We start from the raw sequence: 19,543 nt of genomic DNA, 5'->3' as shown, positions 1-19,543 counted from the left end.
TGTCCTCTTTGATTTCTTTCATCAGTGTTTTATAGTTTTCTATATATAGGTCTTTAGTTTCTTTAGGTAGATATATTCCTAAGTATTTTATTCTTTTTGTTGCAATGGTGAATGGAATTGTTTCCTTAATTTCTTTTCTACTTTCTCATTATTCGTGTATAGGAATGCAAGGGATTTCTGTGTGTTGATTTTATATCCTGCAACTTTACTATATTCATTGATGAGCTCTAGTAATTTTCTGGTGGAGTCTTTAGGGTTTTCCATGTAGAGGATCATGTCATCTGCAAACAGTGAGAGTTTTACTTCTTCTTTTCCAATTTGGATTCCTTTTATTTCTTTTTCTGCTCTGATTGCTGTGGCCAAAACTTCCAGAACTATGTTGAATAGTAGCGGTGAAAGTGGACACCCTTGTCTTGTTCCTGACTTTAGGGGAAATGCTTTCAATTTTTCACCATTGAGGATAATGTTTGCTGTGAGTTTGTCATATACAGCTTTTATTATGTTGAGGTATGTTCCTTCTATTCCTGCTTTCTGGAGAGTTTTTATCATAAATGGATGTTGAATTTTGTCAAAGGCCTTCTCTGCATCTATTGAGATAATCATATGGTTTTTATTTTTCAATTTGTTAATGTGGTGAATTACATTGATTGATTTGCAGATATTGAAGAATCCTTGCATCCCTGGGATAAAGCCCACTTGGTCATGGTGTATGATCTTTTTAATGTGTTGTTGGATTCTGATTGCTAGAATTTTGTTGAGGATTTTTGCATCTATGTTCATCAGAGATATTGGCCTGTAGTTTTCTTTTTTTGTGACATCTTTGTCAGGTTTTGGTATTAGGGTGATGGTGGCCTCATAGAATGAGTTTGGAAGTTTACCTTCCTCTGCAATTTTCTGGAAGAGTTTGAGTAGGATAGGTGTTAGTTCTTCTCGAAATTTTTGGTAGAATTCAGCTGTGAAGCCATCTGGACCTGGGCTTTTGTTTGCTGGAAGATTTCTGATTACAGTATCAATTTCCGTGCTTGTGATGGGTCTGTTAAGATTTTCTATTTCTTCCTGGTTCAGTTTTGGAAAATTGTACTTTTCTAAGAATTTGTCCATTTCTTCCATGTTGTCCATTTTATTGGCATACAACTGCTGATAGTAGTCTCTTATGATCCTTTGTATTTCTGTGTTGTCTGTTGTGATCTCTCCATTTTCATTTCTAATTTTATTGATTTGATTTTTCTCTCTTTGCTTCTTGATGAGTCTGGCTAATGGTTTGTCAATTTTATTTATCCTTTCAAAGAACCAGCTTTTGGCTTTGTTGATTTTTGCTATGGTCTCTTTTGTTTCTTTTGCATTTATTTCTGCCCTAATTTTTAAGATTTCTTTCCTTCTACTAACTCTGGGGTTCTCCAACTCTTCCTTTTCTAGTTGCTTTAGTTGTAGAGTTAGGTTGTTTATTTGACTTTTTTCTTGCTTCTTGAGGTATGCCTGTATTGCTATGAACTTTCCTCTTAGCACTGCTTTTATAGTGTCCCACAGGTTTTGGGTTGTTGTGTTTTCATTTTCATTAGTTTCTATGCATATTTTGATTTCTTTTTTGATTTCTTCTGTGATTTGTTGGTTATTCAGAAGTGTGTTGTTCAACCTCCATATGTTGGAATTTTTAATAGTTTTTCTCCTGTAATTGAGATCTAATCTTAATGCATTATGGTCAGAAAAGATGCTTGGAATGATTTCGATTTTTTTGAATTTATCAAGTTTAGATTTATGGCCCAGGATGTGATCTATCCTGGAGAAGGTTCCATGAGCACTTGAAGAAAAGGTGAAATTCATTGTTTTGGGGTGAAATGTCCTATAGATATCAATTAGGTCTAACTGGTCTAATGTATCATTTAAAGTTTGTGTTTCTTTGTTAATTTTCTGTTTAGTTGATCTGTCCATAGGTGTGAGTGGGGTATTAAAGTCTCCCGCTATTATTGTGTTATTGTTGATTTCCCCTTTCATACTTGTTAGCTTTTGTCTTACATATTGTGGTGCTCCTATGTTGGGTGTATACATATTTATAATTGTTATATCTTCTTCTTGGATTGATCCTTTGATCATTATGTAGTGGCCTTCTTTGTCTCTTTTCACAGCCTTTATTTTAAAGTCTATTTTATCGGATATGAGTATTGCCACTCCTGCTTTCTTTTGGTCTCTATTTGCGTGGAATATCTTTTTCCAGCCCTTCACTTTCAGTCTGTATGTGTCCCTTGTTTTGAGGTGGGTCTCTTGTAAGCAGCATATAGAGGGGTCTTGTTTTTGTATCCATTCGGCCAGTCTTTGCCTTTTGGTTGGGGCGTTCAACCCATTTACGTTTAAGGTAATTATTGATCAGTATGATCCCGTTACCATTTTCTTTATTGTCTTGGGTTTGGGTTTATACACCCTTTTCATGTTTCCTGTCTAGAGAAGATCCTTTAGAATTTGTTGGAGAGCTGGTTCGGTGGTGCTGAATTCTCTCACCTTTTGCTTGTCTGTAAAGCTTTTGATTTCTCCTTCATATTTGAATGAGATCCTTGCCTGGTACCATAATCTGGGCTGTAGGTTATTTTCTTTCATCACTGTAAGTATGTCTTGCCATTCCCTCCTGGCCTGAAGAGTTACGATTGAACGATCAGCTTTTATCCTTATGGGAATCCCCTTGTGTGTTTTTTTTTCCCCTTGCTGCTTTTAATATTTGTTTTTTTTGTGTTTGATCTTTGTTAATTTGATTAATATGTGTCTTGGGGTGTTTCGCCTTGGGATTATCCTATTCGGAACTCTCTGTGTTTCTTGGACTTGGGTGATTATTTCCTTCCCCATTTTAGGGAAGTTTTCAACTATTATCTCCTCAAGGATTTTCTCATGATCTTTCTTTCTGTCTTCTTCTTCTGGGACTCCTATAATTCGAATGTTGGAGCGTTTCATATTGTCCTGGAGGTCTCTGAGATTGTCCTCGTTTCTTTTAATTCGTTTTTCTTGTTTCCTCTCTGATTCATTTATTTCTACCATTCTATCTTCTATTTCACTAATCCTATCTTCTGCCTCCATTATTCTACTATTTGTTGCCTCCAGAGTGTTTCTGATCTCATTTATTGCGTTATTCATTACATTTTGACTCTTTTTTATTTCTTCTAGGTCCTTGTTAAACCTTTCTTGCATCTTCTCAATCCTTGTCTCTAGGCTATTTATCTGTGTTTCCATTTTGATTTCAAGATTTTGGATCATTTTCACTATCAATATTTGGAATTCCTTCTCCGGTAGATTCCCTACTTCTTCCTCTTTTGTTTGGTTTGGTGGGCAACTCTCCTTTTCCTTTGCCTGCTGAGTATTCCTCTGTCTCTTCATTTTGGTTATATTGCTGCGTTTGGGGTGGCCTTTTTATATTCTGGTAATTTGTGGAGTTCTCTTTATTATGGAGCTTCCTCACTTTGGGTGGGGTTGTATCAGTGGCTTGTCAAGGTTTCCTGGTTAGGGAGGCTTGTGTTGGAGTTTTGGTGGGTGGAGCTGGGTTTCTTCTCTCTGGAGCGCAGTGGAGTGACCCGTAATGGGTTATGAGATATCAAAGGTTTTGGGATAATTTTGAGCTGCCTGTATATTGAAGCTCAGGGGAGTGTTCCTGTGTTGCTGGAGAATTTGCGTGGTATGTCTTGTTTTGGAACTTGTTGGCCCTTGGGTGGAGCTTGGTTTCAGTGTAGGTATGAAGGCATTTGATGAGCTCCTATTGCTTAATGTTCCCTGAATTCAAGAGTTCTCTAATGTTTTCAGGCTTTGGATTTAAGCTTCCTGCTTCTGGTTTTCAGTTTTATTTTTACAGTAGCCTCTAGACTTCTCCATCTATACAGCACCGATGATAAAACATCTAGGTTAAAGATGAAAAGTTTCTCCACATTGAGGGACACTCAGAGGTTCACTGAGTTACAAGGAGAAGAGAAGATGGAGGGGGTAGTTAGAGGTAACTGGAATGAGATGCAGTGAGATCAAAAGAGGAGAGAGCAAGCTAGCCAGTAGTCACTTCCTTATGTGCACTCTATAGTCTGGACCGCTCAGAGGTATTTACAGAGTTATACGGGGAAGAGAAGAGGGAGGAAGTAGACAGAGGTGACCAGGAGGATAAGAGAGAGGAATGAGTAGGAGAGAGAGAAATCCTGCCAGTAACCAGTTCCTTAGGTGTTCTCTACCGTCTGGAACACACAGAGATTCACAGAGTTGGATAGAGAAAAGATGGGGGAGAAAAGAGACAGAGGCCACCTGGTGGAGAAAAAGGAGAGTCCAGAGGAGGAGAGAGTGGTCAAGCCAGTAATCTCGCTCTCAGGTAAACTTGGGTAGTGAAGTTTGGGTTTTTAAATGTACAAAATTGACAACAAAAACCTAAGAGCAAAGATTAAAAATCTAGAGCAGAGGTTGGATTTTCAAAGATACAATATTAAAGAAAAGCAGAAGGAAAAAGGAAGAAAGAAAAAAAAAAGAATTATTAAAAAAACAAACAAACAACAACAACCATCCAAAGATTATATATGGTGTTTGCCTTAAAAAAAAAAAGTCTTTTTTTTTTTAAAAATAGTAATAATAGGTTATAGAAATAAAAATTAGAGAAATAGAAGACTTAACAATTAAAAAAAGCTATAAAAAAGAAAAAAAACAAAAAAGCAAAAAGAAAAAAAAAAGGAATGATTTAAAAAATATTAAAAATATTTCTGGCCCTTCTCCAGTGTTCTGGCCTTGAGACCTCCCCGACAGAGAAGCCTGGCAGGCCACAGTCCACAGGGTCGCAAAGTGTCTGACATGATCAAAACCACCCTGCATGTGTAGGTGCAAGATTTTTTTGGGCTGTGACAGCTCTGCCCCAGTGAGGGTTGAGCATGAAGGTAGCACAGCTACTTGGCTTGTGGGGACCCTGGCAGCACCAAGTGTGCAGAGACATGGACTGCCTCTGCTGCAGGAATTAAGGCCCTATCATAGTCTTTTTTGAGCCTCTTGTAGCTGGCAATCAGAAGGCCTCTTTGGCCAGTCTTTCTCCATAGCATCACCCCTTCAAGCACTTAGAGGGCTCCCCTGGCTGGGGTCCTACTCTGTAGATAGGCATGTCAGGCACTTGTTCTGTGCATTAGTCACTTAAAAGAGCACCCTGGATGGGGTCCTACTTTGTGGTTCATTGGGTCAGGCTTTTGATGGGCCAGTCTCTATCGTTCAGCTCTGATGCTGGCATGTGGGGAGAGAGAGGCTATGGTGATGGCTCCACCCACTATGCTTGACTAGCAGTATCACCTTGCTTCCATGGCTGCCTGGCTTTCCTCCACAGGCATTTCCCACCACAGTCTCCTCCCTCACATCTGCTTGATCCATCTCTCTGCAGTCAATAGCAGCTCTCGCCCTAGGATTGCTCCACAATCCCTAAACTCCAGCTCCAAGCTGCTGTGCCTTCCAGGGGACCTGTATCCCTCTCCAGGACACGTATGGCTGTGGCAAGAACTATCTGATTCTCATTCCATTTAGGCTGCAACAGATCAGCTGTTTCACTTGCAGCCTTAAATGTTTCTCCTCTGACTCAGACAATTGTCCTGATTTGGGGATCGGACCCCTGCTTCAGTTCCCCAGTTAGCCAAGGGCAGGTCCAGTCCCACTAACACTCTTATTTTTCCCCCTAGTTCCTTCATCCTACTTAGTTTTGTTTGGTTTTATATATTCTTTTCCACCAGTCATGTACTCCTGTCTGCTCTCAACTGGTGTTCTGCATGCACTTCTGTGTCTGAAAGTGTATCCCTGATATATCCGTGAAGAGAGATGTACTCCACATCCACCTACTCCTCTGCCATCTTGTTCTCCCTAGAAGTTCTATTTTTAACTATTTTTAGACAACTTCATACTGTTGTTTATAATGGTTGTACCAGTATACAATCCCACCAACAGGACACAAAGATTCCCTTTTCTCCACATCCTCAAAACACTTATTATTTCTTATCTCTTTGAAAGCGGCCATTCTGATAGGTGTCAAGTGGTATATGATTGTGGTTTTGATCTGTATTTTCCTAGTGATTACTGATATCGACTTCCCAGGTTGCACTAGGTGTAAAGAATCTGCCTGCCAAGGCAGGAGATGTAACAGACCTAGGTTTGATCTCTGGGTTGGGAAGATCCCCTGGAGGAGGGCATGGCAACCCACTCCAGTATTTTTGTCTGGAGAATCCCATGGACAGAGGAGCCTGGTGGGCCACAGCCTGTGGGGTCACAAAGAGTCAAACACGACTGAAACTACTTAGCACACATACACTGATATTGAACATATTCTCATATGCTTGTTGGCCTCAGTGTGTGTCTTTGGAAAACTGCCAATTCAGGCTTTCTGCCCATTTTTAATTTTTTTTTAATGTTAAGTTATATGAGATCTTTCTATATTTTGGCTATCCACCCTTCTTCAGATATATCATTTGCAATTATCTTCTCTCATCTAGTGGCTCAGCAGTAAAGAACCCACTTGCAATGCAGGAGATGCAGGTTCAATCCCTGTGTTGAGAAGATCTCCTGCAGGAGGAAATGGCAACCTACTCCAGTATTCTTGCCAGGAAATCCCATGGACAGAGGAGCCTTCTGGGCTACAATCAATCCATAGGGTCGCAGAGTCAAACACAACTAATCAGAAACACACACACACAGTAGGACACCTCTTCATTTTCTTGAAAGTTTTCTTCACTGTGCAAATTTGTTTATTTTTTGTTTCATTTGCCTTGCCAAGAAGATAGATCAAAAAAATATTGCTCAGACAAGATTCAAAGAGCATACAGCCCATGTCTTCTAGGAGTTTTATACTTTCAGATCTCCATTTTGAGTTCATTTTTGTACATGGTCTGCTTTCTCAGTAGTCCAATTTCATTCTTTTGCATTTATCTGTCTAACTTTCCAATACCATTAGTGACAATGCTTTCTTTTCCTTGTTGTACATTTTGTCCCCTTTGCCATAGACTAGCTGTCCATACCAATGTGAGTTAATTTCTGGACCCTGTATTCTGTTCCATTGATCAATATGTCTGTTTTGAGCCAGAACCATACTGTTTTGATTATGTGACTTTGTAGTTTTTGAAATCAAAGTGCATGTTACCTCCAACTTTCTTCTTCTTTCTCAAGATTGCCTTAGCTATTGCCTTAGGATCTTTTGTGTTTACACACAATTAATCAGAAACACACACACACACACACACACACCATGGTCTGGTTCCAGCAAGACTGATTGTGTGGTTCCAGGGCTAATGCCAAGCTGCTGGTGTGGAGGTCTGGATCCTGGCAAGTGTGGTTGTACAGAGTTCCTAGGAAAACAGCACACAAACAGTTCTGTTGGCTTTAAAACCCAGGGATTATTGGGGTCGGTGAGGCCTACTAGATAGCAGAACCAAATCCTGGGGTGGCTGGACCTGAGGCTGAAGCTGACTGGTCTGGTCCACTGGTGGATAGGTAAGACTGTTGTGCTAGAATGCTAGAGAGAGGGCTCCAAAATGGTGTTTGCCAGCAGCAGTGTCCTCATGTTAGAATGAGGTCCCCAGTATGACTGTTGCTGGTGTCTATGTCCTCAGGGGCAGTCCCAAGTGTTTCTTGACTATCTGAGAAGCTCATCAAGTTAAGCATGTGGGTCTGACCTGGTATTTTCTCAAATAACTGTCTCTGAGCTGTCTCACTCAGAGCAACTGAGATTTTTCATGTACTCTTTAAGAGGGAAGTCTTTATTCTGTAGCCCTCTTACTCTCCCATATGCAGGCCCCACTGGACTCCAATTCCAGATGTTTTGAAGACTTGTCTTTCCAGTGTAGGACTCTTGGTCTGAAGAGCCTGTTGTGGGGCTCAGACCCAGCACTCTTGCAGAGAACCTCTGAAGTTGTGATTATCTTCCTGTGTGAGTCACCTCCCTGGAAATGAGATCTTGGATATATATTGCATTCTCCCTTCTTACTCATTGTGCCGTGTTTCCTTCTTTATATCTTTAGTCATGGAGATCATTTTGCCTAGTCTTCTCATAGATAGTTCTCATCAAAGGCTGCTCTGTGAATTACAGTTTTGGCTTTGCCATGGGAGGAGATGAACTCAAGGTCATGTTTTTCTGCCATTTTAGCTACATTTCTCAGACCTCTTGATTTCAGCCCAACGAGACCCATTTCAGGCTTCTGACCCTAGAATTACAAGAGCATACATGTGTTTCCTTCCCGTTTAAGTCACCATTTAAGAGCAGTGAGTAGAGTTCCTTGGATGTACATATACATATGGTTGATTCACTTCACTGTATAAGTTTAAGTTTGGGGTTTGTTGTACAGCAGAAATTAACTCAACATTGTTGAGTGACTCTGCCCCAATAAAAATTAAAAAAATAAAGACATTTACCAAGCATAAGAAAAGATATATACATGTGTTTGCTTTCTATCACTAGTATGGTATTTAAAATAAACATTGGGAATTGAATATAAACATTTAACCAATAAAATTTGCTCAGGAAATTGATATTAAGTGTCTCAGTTCATTCATTTAGCTTCCCCTGTAAAGGCATTTAATGTTGTGACCCCCATCTTAAGCAGAAGAAGAAATTAAAAATTACTTTGGAGATATTCAGTCTCTTTAACCAGCAGAATATTTCTCATGTACAAATGTAAATGTGGTTTGGATTTCTCATCTTTGAGACATTAAGTAAAGAAAGTCATTAATCATTTAAATTTGTTTATACCATTTACTTTAAATTTTTGTGTAAATTTCTACACTCTTCAATTTCATGTTAATTTTTAGATTTACTTTTTATATTTTAATCCTCTCCAAGTTTCCTTTAAGGATAAAATATGAGATCAGGAGTCTGTTTTTGTGTACAAACATGTGTGAGTATGTTTACTTACAATAAAAATTTATATAAATGAATTTACATATACATGAACACAACTTTCTTTCAAATATTTTCTTTGGGTCTGAGAAAATATGCCTGCACATTTCATTTATTTCATGTAATATTTGCCTGATGTTATGTTTACAATACTACAAGACATTTAGAAATAAGAAAATTGTGGCTCAGAAATGTTATATTTTTAAGAATCACATAAAAAACTAAAATTTATTGTGCACTTTCTTGAATTTTATATACAAATGGAAACATGAAGTAGGTGCTGTAATTTTGGTATGGCTCCTTTTATTTATTGAATTGTACATTTTAATTATGTATCATGTATATTGTGTCATACTTAAATTAAAGTCCAATACATTTTACAGAAGGGAAAATGTAACAATGAATGCATCAGAGTAGTATCTAGAGGACTAGTAGGTGATTCAGACTGGGCAGTGATAGGTATCTCTTCCTCCTGGGAAGAAACAAATGGTCACATATAGATACAGGAATGATATAGGTAAATTAAATTCACTTTTGATACTTTTTTTTTCTAAAATAAAAGATGAACCTAGGTATAAAACATGATAAACTGATTGTAGGAAGAAGTGCAACCTGACCACACGTATTATTAACAAACCTTAGAAACAGGTGTAAATTCTCCTAGCTCACTATTATACTCAAGAAGAGAGCAGTGGAACTCTGATTATATATGTGTAATATATATTACATCATATATTATCATTTGGTAAGAAAGAAATTATTCTATATAATTTGCTCTTAGGATAGCTGGTTATGCAGCAATAGCTAACTGATACAATTAGCAAAGGGAACAGAAGTAAGAATGAAGACAATAATCTGCTGATTATTTTTGGCATTTTTCAAATACTGGTATTTGAAGCCAGCATTCTTGATTATTCTGTTATTTCAGATGACTCTATTATAAAGTGCTTATGGTCACCAGAAGCAGTTGAAAGGACATGCATGTGTGTGTGGGAATGCTAGTGCTCTTGATTCATGTGAATTGATAGGAATCCATGCTTTCCTGAGTCACTTTTTGAAAATAAACATGAAAAGATTCCTGTGCATAATGGAAACATAATTGGTGACATTGATAATGCTCATCCACCATCACTTTCAGTTCAGTTCAGTTCAGTCGCTCAGTCGTGTCCGACTCTTTGCAACCCCATGAATCACAGCACGCCAGGCCTCCCTGTCCATTACCAACACCCAGAGTTCACTCAAACTCACGTCCATCGAGTCTGTGATGCCATCCAGCCATCTCATCCTCTGTTGTCCCCTTCTCCTCCCTCCCTCAATCCCTCCCAGCATCAGAGTCTTTTCCAATGAGTCAACTCTTTGCATGAGGTGGCCAAAGTACTGGAGTTTCAGCTTTAGCATCATTCCTTCCAAAGAAATCCCAGGGTTGATCTCCTTCAGAATGGACTGGTTGGATCTCCTTGCAGTCCAAGGGACTCTCAAGAGTCTTCTCCAACACCACAGTTCAAAAGCATCAATTCTTCAGCGCTCAGCCTTCTTCACAGTCCAACTCTCACATCCATACATGACCACAGGAAAAACCATAGCCTTGACTAGACGGACCTTAGTCGGCAAAGTAATGTCTCTGCTTTTGAATATACTATCTAGGTTGGTCATAACTTTTCTTCCAAGGAGTAAGCGTCTTTTAATTTCATGGCTGCAGTCACCATCTGCAGTGATTTTGGAGCCCCCCAAAATAAAGTCTGACACTGTTTCTACTGTTTCCCCATCTATAAAAAAGTGTAGGAGAGGGGACATATTTCCTTTATAGCAATAGGAGTCATACTATAGGCAGCATTAAACGTTTTGAAGTGGTGAAAGATGATACATCAATAAAACTATAAAAAGTGCCAATCAAATTTCCACCCATATATAAAAGCCCTATTCTGTGGACAACAGTTCTCCATATTCTGGGCTTCCCAAGTGGCTCAGTGGTGAAGAATGTACCTGCCAAACAGGAGACATAGATTGGGAAGATCCCCTGGAGAAGGAAATGGCAACCCACTCCAGCATTCTTGCCTGAGAAATCTCACAGATAGAGGAGCCTGGCAGGCTACAGTCCATGGGGTCACAAAAGATTTGGACACAAGTAACAACCAACCAACACCAAAAATGTCCATATTCTAATGAATAAATGTACAATATGAAAAAGAAATATTTTGCAAAGTAGCTCAGTATATGATTTAAAAATCTTCATCTTTTTTAAGGTCATCTATGAATCTAAGGTCATATTAGGTCAATATTTATTAAAGTTTACCTTGTAATAAAGACTCCTCTTGAAGAAATGTACTTGATAATAACTTTGCCAGGGACTAAAGTTAGCATTTTGGACACTGAATTAAGAAAAAGAAAAAAAATAAGAAAAGAGTATCAGAATTCTAACGAGGACAATAATACAAAGTGACCAACTTTAACACATTACTCTGTTAAAATCTACATTGTAAGTAGGAGCAGTTAAGGTAAAGATACAGAAAGAAATGTTAGATAAAAAGGCAAAGAGTGATCTCAGATTTTCCTCTATTATTAAGTTATATAAATTGCTTTCATCATCAGTTGTATCTTTTTCCATCAGAGTACTATAATGCATGACAATTCCAGTAGTAAAACAAAAGAAAAAGTATTTAATAAGATGTATATAATTTGAAATATTCTAAAATGTTGTTTCACTAGGTAAATGGGGATTTCCAAATATTTCTGAGCCATGGTTGGAAATACATTTGGGAAAACATGAAAACAATAATGAACAAAGCTGTTGGATATCAGAGAGGGCAGAAAGGTTGATAAAGTCAGTTATTTAAACTTTATTATGAAGTTGAGGTCAAAGAAATACAAAAATTAGGAACTAGAGAAAAATATTACTTTAACAATCTGATTAAATAATCAAAATTTCTGACTCTGGGGCTTTGTCTTCTGCTATCATGTGCATTTCCTCAGTATTTTGACAATGGATCATTTGTAGTCTGCTTCACAAAGAATGCTTGCAGAGCCCTCTTTATATCTTTATTTCTCAGACTGTAGATGAAGGGGTTCAGCATGGGTGTGACCACAGTGTACATCACTGAGGCTGTTGCACTTGATTGTGAGCTGTGGGTACCAGCAGAGCTAAGGTACACCCCTAGCATTGTACAATAAAATAAGGAGACAACTGAGAGGTGAGAGGCACAGGTAGAGAATGCTTTATACTTCCCCTGAGCTGATGAGATTCCACATATGCAAGAAACTATCTTTGAGTAAGAGTAAAGGACACCAGTGAAAGAGTAAAGGACACCAGTGAAAGGACCGCCACCCATCAGGACAGCTGCAAAATACGTCACCATATTATTAAGAAAGGTGTCAGAACAGGCAAGTTGGATCATCTGATTGAGTTCACAAAAAAAGTGGGGGATTTTCAAGTTTGTGCAGAAGGATAGTCGCAATACCATTAAGCTTTGTAACAAGGAATTCAGGAGACATATGATCCAGGACATTAGAACCAGCAGTGCACAGAGCCGGGGGTTCATGATGATTGTGTAGTGCAGGGGGTGGCAGATGGCCACAAAGTGGTCATAGGCCATCACGGTCAGGAGAAAAATGTCCAACACTGCAGAGAGTGTGAAAAAATAAATCTGTGTGATGCAGCCTTCATAGGTTATGCCTTTATTCTGGGTTTGGATGTTCCACAGCATCTTTGGGATGGTGGTAGAGGTGAAACAGATGTCTACAAAGGACAGGTTGGAGAGGAAGAAGTACATGGGGGTGTGGAGGTGGGGGTCTGAACTGACGGCTAAGATAATGAGTAGGTTTCCAAACACAGTGATCAGGTACATGGATAAGAAAAGCCCAAATATGAGAGGCTGCACTTCTGGTTCCTCTGGAAATCTCAGAAGAAGAAATCCTGAAATCCATGTATCATTGCCTGGTTGCATATGATGGAAGTAACTTCTAGGAAAGAAGTAAATAATATGACTAATACAAATATGTGCGGGTGTGTGTGCTAAGTTTCTTCAGTTGTGTCTGACTCTTTGTAACACTATGGACTATAGCCTGCCAGGCTCCCCTGTCCATGGAATTCTCCAGGCAAGGATACTCGAGTGGGTTTCATGCCCTTCTCCAGGGGATCTTCCCAATTCATGGATCAAACCTGTGATTCCTGCGATTTCTGAATTTCAGGCAGATTCTTTACTGCTGAGTCACCAGGGAAGCCCCAATATTCACACAAACTTACATTATTCACATATTCTAAATTATATAATGTATACTTTATAGTCAATAAATTATTTTTTTATATTTGTTGTATGGATCTGATTTTCTTTAATGAATCCCCCTGTGCCATTTATTATTTTTTAAATATAAATTTATTTATTTTAATTGGAGGTTAATTACTTTACAATATTGTATTGGTTTTGCCATACATCAACATGAATCCGCCACAGGTATACACGTGTTTTCTGATATGAAATTGCTTTCCCAATCAGATTTTTCCCTAGGAGGGCAAGATGAATTTTACAGTTTTAGTGGGAAACCCATCTATTTCAGGAATGTAAATTGTAGTATGACCATATTTTCTCCACTGTCTAGGCTATGAATATAAGATGTTGAAAAGCAACACTCCCTACAGTTCACTGATCAAAAAATATATATGCAAACATAAGATTATCTATCACTTCTGATGGGGACAAGTGGTATGATGAGAAAGAAAGCAAGCATAAAGGAAAGAGTACAGCATTCTATTTTTCCTGTGCTTTGGGTAAGACTGGCAACCATGGCGACACGTGAATCATAACCTCTAGTAAGAATAGGAGGGAGATGCAAAGGTATGTGTGTAAGTGTGTACCCAGCAGACAGAATGGCAAGGACTCAAATAAATGACATCAGAACTGAAAGAGGAGATGTTACAAGTGATACTGAAATGGAGGAGAACCTTATGGTCTTCACCTTCACCTCGTGTTCCACCTGTCTTCTGTGTGTAGAAAAACTTCAACTGGAGAAGAACCTAGAGCAGTGAGAAAACACAGAAACAAAGGAAACCAGCCCAACAGACTCAATCATTGTAGTTTAGTCTTTAAGCACCATCAGCCAAGGATCTTTAGTTCCTTCTCAAGATTTATAGATAATATTCTGAGCTATACCCTGTGAGTTGTCTTAGAAATACTGAAACCTTCATCAGGTGAAAGAAGTTAACTACCTGAGGACCAGACTGCAGCCACGACATAAAAGCTGCCACAATTCCAAGAACTGGCTTCAAGGACATGGGAACAGACTGACCCTGGAAATGAAGATTAACTGTACTTAAGCAAGATGACACTGGTCAGACCCCTGCATACATTCTAAGTTAACTGTCAGAGAGAGCTGTGCTTTTTCTACATGTAGTCCCCTCCCTCTGCCTATAAACTCTTGCCCACTGATTCTCAGTGAGGGGGAATCTGCCTTTGGATAGAAGTCTGCACTCCTCCCTGCACCACAGTTGCCAGCATCTGAAACAAAGCAAAATTTCCTTTCCACCAACCTGACTTCTTAATCAGGTTTTAAGTAGTGAGCAGCCAGACCATCCCCACTTTTAGTAACAGTACCCAAGAAATATAAAGGATCACAAAAGACTACTATAAATGGTTATATGCCAACAAATTGGATAACTTGGAATAAAAAATGTATAGAGACCTACAAATCTACAAAGACTTAATCATAATGGAGTCAAACAATTACATTGCTGCTGCTGCTGCTGCTAAGTTGCGTCAGTTGTGCCCAACTCTGTGTGACCCCATAGATGGCAGCCCACCAGGCTCCTCTGTCCCTGGGATTCTCCAGGCAAGAACACTGGAGTGGGTTGCCATTTCCTTCTCCAATGCATGAAAGTGAAAAGTGAAAGCGAAGTCGCTCAGTCGTGTACCACTCTTAGCGACCCCATGGACTGTAGCCTACCAGGCTCCTCCGTCCATGGGATTTCCCAGGCAAGAGTACTGGAGTGGGGTGCCCATTGCCTTCTCCAAACAATTACATTAAATGACATTTAATCAAAATTTATGGCCTCTGAAATAAAACATATAGAATAAAATGTTTAACCACATCAACATGGGTCTCTCATTAAAGTGTAAAATGGCAAAGACGTGGGAATGAAAAATATAAAAATATACATTTTGAAAAGCTGAAGAAGCAGTATCAAATGTTATACTTTTCATCTATATAAACATAAATGAATTTCAATGAGGAAGAGGCAATAGTTGGAATATAAAAGAGTGTCCCTCACAAGATAGAGTAGTATGATTGCTATTTAACAAAACATATCTAACCACAAAAAGATAAAAGGTAGCAACAAAGAAAGGGACATGTTTAACAATAAATATAAAACGATGTTATTACTAGCAAGGATGCAAAAAAAAAAGCTTTCTATCATTTAATGTGATCAACTGATAGAAGAGATCATACAAAATTAAGTCTCAATGTATATGGCTAGATTATATTTCAGTTTAGTAGGAAATGACTGGGTTGTTAAATAAAACCTGGCATAAATGGCACTCTGTCTGGAAGAATGTAAAATTGGCCCACTCTCAGACATCACACAAAAATACACGAGTATTACATACAACCTCCAAAATTCCATTGAGAAACAATGATGTGAAAATATTTTGAAACATTGAAAACTATAGAGAAATAGGTAAATACTATATGGGCATATAATGATAATAATAAAACCAAATGTTGATGTATGGCAAAACCAATATAATATCCTAAAATAATTAACCTCCAGTTAAAATAAATAAATTTATATTTAAAAAAACCAAATGGTGATAGATATATGTAAATCTTACTGCAACTGAGCAATATTTGAAGAAAACATGAAACATCTTTACCTATCAGCCTGGGAAAAAGACTGGGATTAAGAACTATTATGATGGTTGAGGTTGGAACTCTTTTTTTAAAATGTATTAATGTTATTTTATTTTTATTATTTATTTATTTATTTTGGAACGTGAAAGCTTTTTTTTTTTTTTTTTACTTTGTAATATTGTATTGGTTTTGCCATATATCAACATGAATCTGCCACAGGTATACACATGTTCCCCATCCTGAACCCCCCTCCCTCCTCCCTCCCTGTACCATCCCTCTGGGTCGTCTCAGTGCACCAGCCCCAAGCATCCAGCATCATGCACTGAACCTGGACTGGGGACTCGTTTCATATATGATATTATAAACTGGTAGCAAAGGCAGTACTCTAATTTTGCTAGCATTAACATAAAGTATTATAAGATTAAAGAACAACTCAAAGACAGCTATAAATATCAAAGTACAGATATTCTTTGGGCTTCCCAGGTGGTGCTAGATTGTAAAGAATCCACTGGCCAAAGCAGAAGACACCAGAGATATGGCTTTGATCCCTGGGTTGATTCCCTGGAGAAGGAAATGACAACATGGACAGAGGAGCCTGGCAGGCTACAGTCCATGAAGTCGCAAAGGAGTCAGACATAGCTGAACACACACACTGCCTGACTGATATGCTTTACCCCAGGGATACTCAGTCTCAGGGCTATTAATTTTCTGGACCAGATCATTCTCTTCTATGCTCTGTCTTGTAGGTTGAAAGATGTTTACAGCATCCATGGTCTCCATCCACCCTTCTCCAGGTTGACAGCCAGAAATGCCCCAGAATATTGTTCCATGTGTCCCCAGGGGGAAAATCACCCCTGATAGGAACCAGTGTGAATTTAACAATCTCAACATCTTTTTCTAGCATTGACATAATAGCAATTTCATGATAAAGAATGGGAAATATGGTCAAAGGTGTAAATAGCATTGCTGCACTGTAGATACTATGTAACTACTATAATAGATATGTTAATTAATTTGTCAAGCAAATAAATAGATACAGTAATCTATTGCCTCTGGCTTGAGCTGAATTGGCTTCCATTCGCTCTGACCTTATGTGTAGTCAGCTGGGTTGTTTGACTCACCTGGATGGGAACTCTGAGAGGATCGTCTCCAACAGGGGCATCTGAATTCTCCCTTGGATGGTTGGTGATGGAGACAAAACAGGAGTGAGTGAAGCTACAGCCTCCAACCAGAATTAGGACTCTAAACAAAGGGGGAAAAGGGCCCTTCCAGCCCCAGGTTACACATGCTGAGAGACTGCAAATTTGGATATATTTATAACTCCCTATATCTGCTCATTAAGCATGTTTCTCTCTGTTATTTCAAGCTCTAAACCTCATAATTCCCCTGTGGGAAACTGTTAAGGAAGGAAGGAAGGAAAATTTCCTTAATGATTTTCAATTCACAAGAGAGCAGGGTAGAAGTCAAGTGAATCCAATTCTGTTCTCTGTTTTTCACTCCTTCTCCATGAAGCAGCCTCCCTTTCAGATCTCTAAATCTCCTAGCACCTTATCTCAACTCTGAGTTAGAGTTTTCTCCAAATCTAAGACTGAGGAACCTGTCTGGATCAGGTCTCTTGCATCTTCAAATCACTGACCTGTGGTGGAGGCACAGGCCCTGAATCCTATAAATACTTCTATTCTCCTTTCAACTGAGTGTGTGTTGGTAGGAACTGAGCTCTTTTGGTAATAAAGCTTGGGCACTACGTGCATTGTCTTCATTCCACATGAGGGATTTTATACTTACATCTGTAGTTCAGAGATGTCATTTTAGTTCATTTTAAAACATTTGTTAATGATAAGAGATATATTTATTTTTTTTACTAAAACCTGAGCTTAGTACTGAGTATGGATTGTTTGATTGAGTGTTTACAATCATGTCATCTATGAGAAGGTACATTTTAAGAACTTTAGTCTTCCCTGCAGAAATGGGGCTTGAAGGTCTTTAGTGAACTGGACAATGTGATTATCTGAGTATGTGATGGGTCTTGATTGTAAATCTGTCAGGATACTTCTAGTTTTCAAACTAGACCAGTAGTTCTCAACTAGAAATGTTTTTCCTTTGAATGTTAGATGTCTGAAATGATGCTGCTAAACATCTAAAATCCATGGGAAAGAACCCCCAGAATAACATCTCTCACATTACAGTTGACCCCCTTCACCCATTTTGTTCACCTACTCCAGTTCACTCATCCTCTGATAACCAACAAGATTTTCTCTGTATCTACGAGTTTTTTGTTTGTTTGTTTTTTAAGTGCAATCATATAAGTGAAACCATACAGCATTTGTCTTTCTCGGCCTGGCATTTCATATGGCATAATACTAACGAGGTCCATCCATGTTGTCTCAAATGCAACAGCTCCTTTTTCATAGCTGAGTAGTATTTCCTTGTGTGAGTACATGTAGTATTCCACTGTGTGTATCTCATTTATTTTTTATCCATTAATGTATTGATAGATAAGTAGCTTCCATATCTTGTCTATGTTAAATAAAGTTGCAATGAACATAGGGATGTATACATCTTTTCAAATACATTTTTATTTTCTTCCGATAAAATCCTCAAAGTGGACTATGTGGGTCTACTTACATTTTTTTTTTTTTTTTGAGTGATATCCATAGGCAATGGCACCCCACTCCAGTACTCTTGCCTGGAAAATCCCATGGATGGAGGAGCCTGGTAGGTTGCAGTCCATGGGGTCACTGAGAGTTGGACACTACTCAGTGACTTCACTTTCACTTTTCACTTTCATGTGTTGGAGAAGGAAATGGCAACCCACTCCAGTGTTCTTGCCTGGAGAATCCCAGGGACGGGGGAGCCTGGTGGGCTGCCGTCTCTGGGGTCACACAGAGTCGGACACAACTGAAGCGACTTAGCAGCAGCAGCAGCACTTATATATATATGATGAATTCCCCAAAACAGAGTCTGAGGGTCTCCTTTGCTCCACATCCTCATCCGTACTTGTGATTTCTTGTCTTTTTGATAGTAGCTACTCTAACACAAGGCTTCCCTGGTGGCTCAGCTGGTACAGAATCTGCCTGCAATGCCGGGGAGCTGGGTTTGATCCTGGATTGGGAAGATCCCCAAGAGAAGGGAAAGGGTACCTCCTCTAGTAGCAGTAGTGGTAGATTCTAACACATCTGAGGTGACATCTCATTGTGATTTTGATTTGTATTTCTCTAATAAATAGTGATGTTCAAACATCATTTTCTGTCACTGTTTCCTTCTGTATATTCTGTTAGAAAACTATTTAAATCATGTGCCCTTTTTATATCAGGCTTACTTAAATCAACCTATCATTATAATAGTCTATTTTATGTTGCTAACAGTCTAAGTTTGAATGCTTTCCTAAAACTCTATATTTTCAATTGTTCCCATGTTGTATGTTTTCAATGTCACACTTTGCATTTCTTATTTTGTATGTTTTTTAACTAATTGTTTTAGTTGAAGTTATTTATATTGCTTATCTTTTAACTTTCCTACTAGCTTATTGGTAATTAATCCATTACTTTTGTTACATATTTACTTTTACCATTGAGATCTATATTTTCATATGTTTGTTGCCATTGTTGTTGTTAATATTGATCTTTCTTTTCAGCTTCGAACTTTTGGACTCAGAGGGAGAGGGGGAGGGTGGGATGATTTGGGAGAATGGCATTGAAACATGTATATTATCATGTAAGAATCGAATCGCCAGTCTATGTCCGATGCAGGATACAGCATGCTTGGGGCTGGTGCACGGGGATGACCCAGAGGGATATTGTGGGGAGGGAGGTAGGAGGGGGGTTCATGTTTGGGAACGCATGTACA

The 19,543-nt window shown here is 38.7% G+C and overlaps 1 protein-coding gene across 1 annotated transcript; it reads right to left on the bottom strand.

Annotated features, from left to right (window-relative positions):
* Nucleotides 1-11,823: 11,823 nt before the first annotated feature.
* LOC138440578 (olfactory receptor-like protein OLF4) lies at nucleotides 11,824-12,798 on the bottom strand. Its single transcript, XM_069590276.1, has one exon. It carries the CDS (start codon nucleotides 12,796-12,798, stop codon nucleotides 11,824-11,826), a length of 975 nt encoding a protein of 324 aa, XP_069446377.1.
* Nucleotides 12,799-19,543: the final 6,745 nt, after the last annotated feature.

The sequence above is a fragment of the Ovis canadensis genome, chromosome 5 (genome assembly GCF_042477335.2).
Source record: "Ovis canadensis isolate MfBH-ARS-UI-01 breed Bighorn chromosome 5, ARS-UI_OviCan_v2, whole genome shotgun sequence".
In the NCBI taxonomy this organism is placed as follows: Eukaryota; Metazoa; Chordata; class Mammalia; order Artiodactyla; family Bovidae; genus Ovis; species Ovis canadensis.
This window is presented reverse-complemented; position numbering and strand designations above follow the sequence as displayed.

Coding starts and splice junctions, on each gene's coding strand:
- LOC138440578 (XM_069590276.1), bottom strand. CDS start 12,798: ATGCAACCAGGCAATGATACATGGATTTCAGGATTTCTTCTTCTGAGA.